General features: G+C 35.8%; 1 protein-coding gene across 1 annotated transcript in view; it reads left to right on the plus strand.

Annotated features, from left to right (window-relative positions):
- The window catches only part of LOC107696412 (deoxynucleotidyltransferase terminal-interacting protein 1-like), a 6,093-nt gene that overhangs the window by 3,009 nt on the left and 1,149 nt on the right, over positions 1 to 1,935 (plus strand). Inside the window, exons 5-9 of the mRNA XM_016496723.1 lie at positions 98 to 163; positions 329 to 385; positions 867 to 928; positions 1,012 to 1,057; positions 1,146 to 1,204. Coding sequence (XP_016352209.1) covers positions 98 to 163; positions 329 to 385; positions 867 to 928; positions 1,012 to 1,057; positions 1,146 to 1,204 — 290 coding nt within the window. The remainder of the gene's footprint in view (positions 1 to 97; positions 164 to 328; positions 386 to 866; positions 929 to 1,011; positions 1,058 to 1,145; positions 1,205 to 1,935) is intronic.

The following is a 1,935-nucleotide window of genomic DNA, read 5'->3' on the forward strand; positions in this document are numbered from 1 at the left end:
TATGTATATATATATATATATATATATATACATGCAACAATTTGTGGTAAATCAACCTTTATGTTAAATGTTTGGAAATGTCCTGTTTCTGTTTTAGGCAAAGCAGCTCTTTCCTGATGCCGAGAAAATGGCCCCGAAACCTAGTGTTGACCCCACAGTAAAGGTAAATGTTATCCATATTGTAATGCAGTTCATTGAGAATTTCATTTCATATGTTAATTATATGTTATTATATCTGGTATTATAGCAGACATTTTTCACATTTTATTTTATTTGAGTTCTAAGTTGTTGTTTTTATTTCTTTTTTTTTCTTTTGTTGGTTCCACAGCGTGCACGGCAGCCAGACGACTCCTCTGGCCAGAGAAACAGCCCCATCCCTAAAAAGGTTAAAAAAAAAGTATTTATTATTTTCTATTTTAATATTTGTAATTTATATGATGTAAAGCTGAATTTTCAGCATCATTACTCCAGTCTTCAGTGTCACATGATCTTCAGAAATCATTCTAATATGCTGATTTGCTGCTCAAGAAACATTTCTGATAATCAATGGTGAAAACAGTCATGCTGCTTCATATTGTTGTGGAAACCGTGATGCATTTTGTTCAGGATTCTTTGATGAATAAAAAGTTCAAAAGAACAGCTTTCATTTGAAATCTTTGTAAATGTCTTTAATGTCACTTTTGATTAATTTAATGCATCCTTGCTGAATAAAAGTATCAGTTTCTTTCACAAAAGATCTTTTTTGACCCTGAACTATTAAACGGTAGTGTATTTATAAAAAATAATGACATTAAACAACTCTCAAAAACAAGAGTGCTGTTGTTCTGAATACTAACTATAAATATATAATTTTTATTTGTTTTCAGAGGAAAGGTCGCCCTCCTGGTGCAGTTGTACAGTACGACAGACCAGCCCAGTACAGCACTGCGTAAGTGTCCTTATGTTTTCTTTATCGGATGTCTCCACATATTAAAGATTCAACCTTTTGAAATTTTTAAATGTCCTCCGCAGAGCAAAACCCAAAGTGTCCGAGCCAGTAAGGCGGGAAGGACCTAAGGTAGTTATAATGTGCATTTGGATTAAAATAGCATAATAATTGATACTGAAATGTTTATATTAACGTAAGTGTGATGATGTTTGTAAAGTGGGACCCATCCAGACTGACTGAGAACAGCACATTCGTTCTGGGATCCAGGGCAAATAAGTAAGTGGATAGAGGCTTGCTCAAACTATATTATATTATATTATATTATATATTTCACAATAGCTGACAAGAACAGGCCCTCTTAAACAACATTTGGTTGTATACGTTCAACAAGTGAAGAGTTCATTAACCGATAAACGCCACTTTAAAGGGGTCATATGATGCTGCTAAAAAGAACATTATTTGGTGTAATGAAATGTTTATGCGGTTTAAGGTTTAAGAAACACATTATTTTCCACATACTGTACATTATTGTTTCTCCTCTATGCCCCGCCTTTCTGAAACACGTCGATTTATACAAAGCTCATCAGTCTGAAAAGCGAGGTGTGCTGTGATTGGCCAGCTATCCAGTGCGTTGTGATTGGCCGAATACCTCAAGCGTGTGACGGAAATGTTACGCCCCTCACCATACTGTGATGCCGTGTCCGGCCGGAGCGATGATTCAAAAACATGAAAACCCATTATAAACGAGGCATTTGTTGCATCCAGTGGGGACATAATTATGGATTATAATGACTTATAATGTGTTTTTACGCGTTGCATTGCGCCGCGTAAACATAAAACCCTGCCTGCATTTGTGATCGGAGAAATGACAAACAACAAGCTGTATTCAGGTCAGAAAGCTGACTAAAAGTGATCGAGGATGGATCATTTCAACTTGATGAACCTGTGATATCTTCTTCAGGGCGAAAAAGGAAAATAAAAGCTGAAACTTTTTCACGGAACCATGC

Source organism: Sinocyclocheilus anshuiensis, unplaced genomic scaffold (genome assembly GCF_001515605.1).
Source record: "Sinocyclocheilus anshuiensis isolate Anshui unplaced genomic scaffold, SAMN03320099.WGS_v1.1 scaffold522, whole genome shotgun sequence".
Taxonomy (NCBI): Eukaryota; Metazoa; Chordata; class Actinopteri; order Cypriniformes; family Cyprinidae; genus Sinocyclocheilus; species Sinocyclocheilus anshuiensis.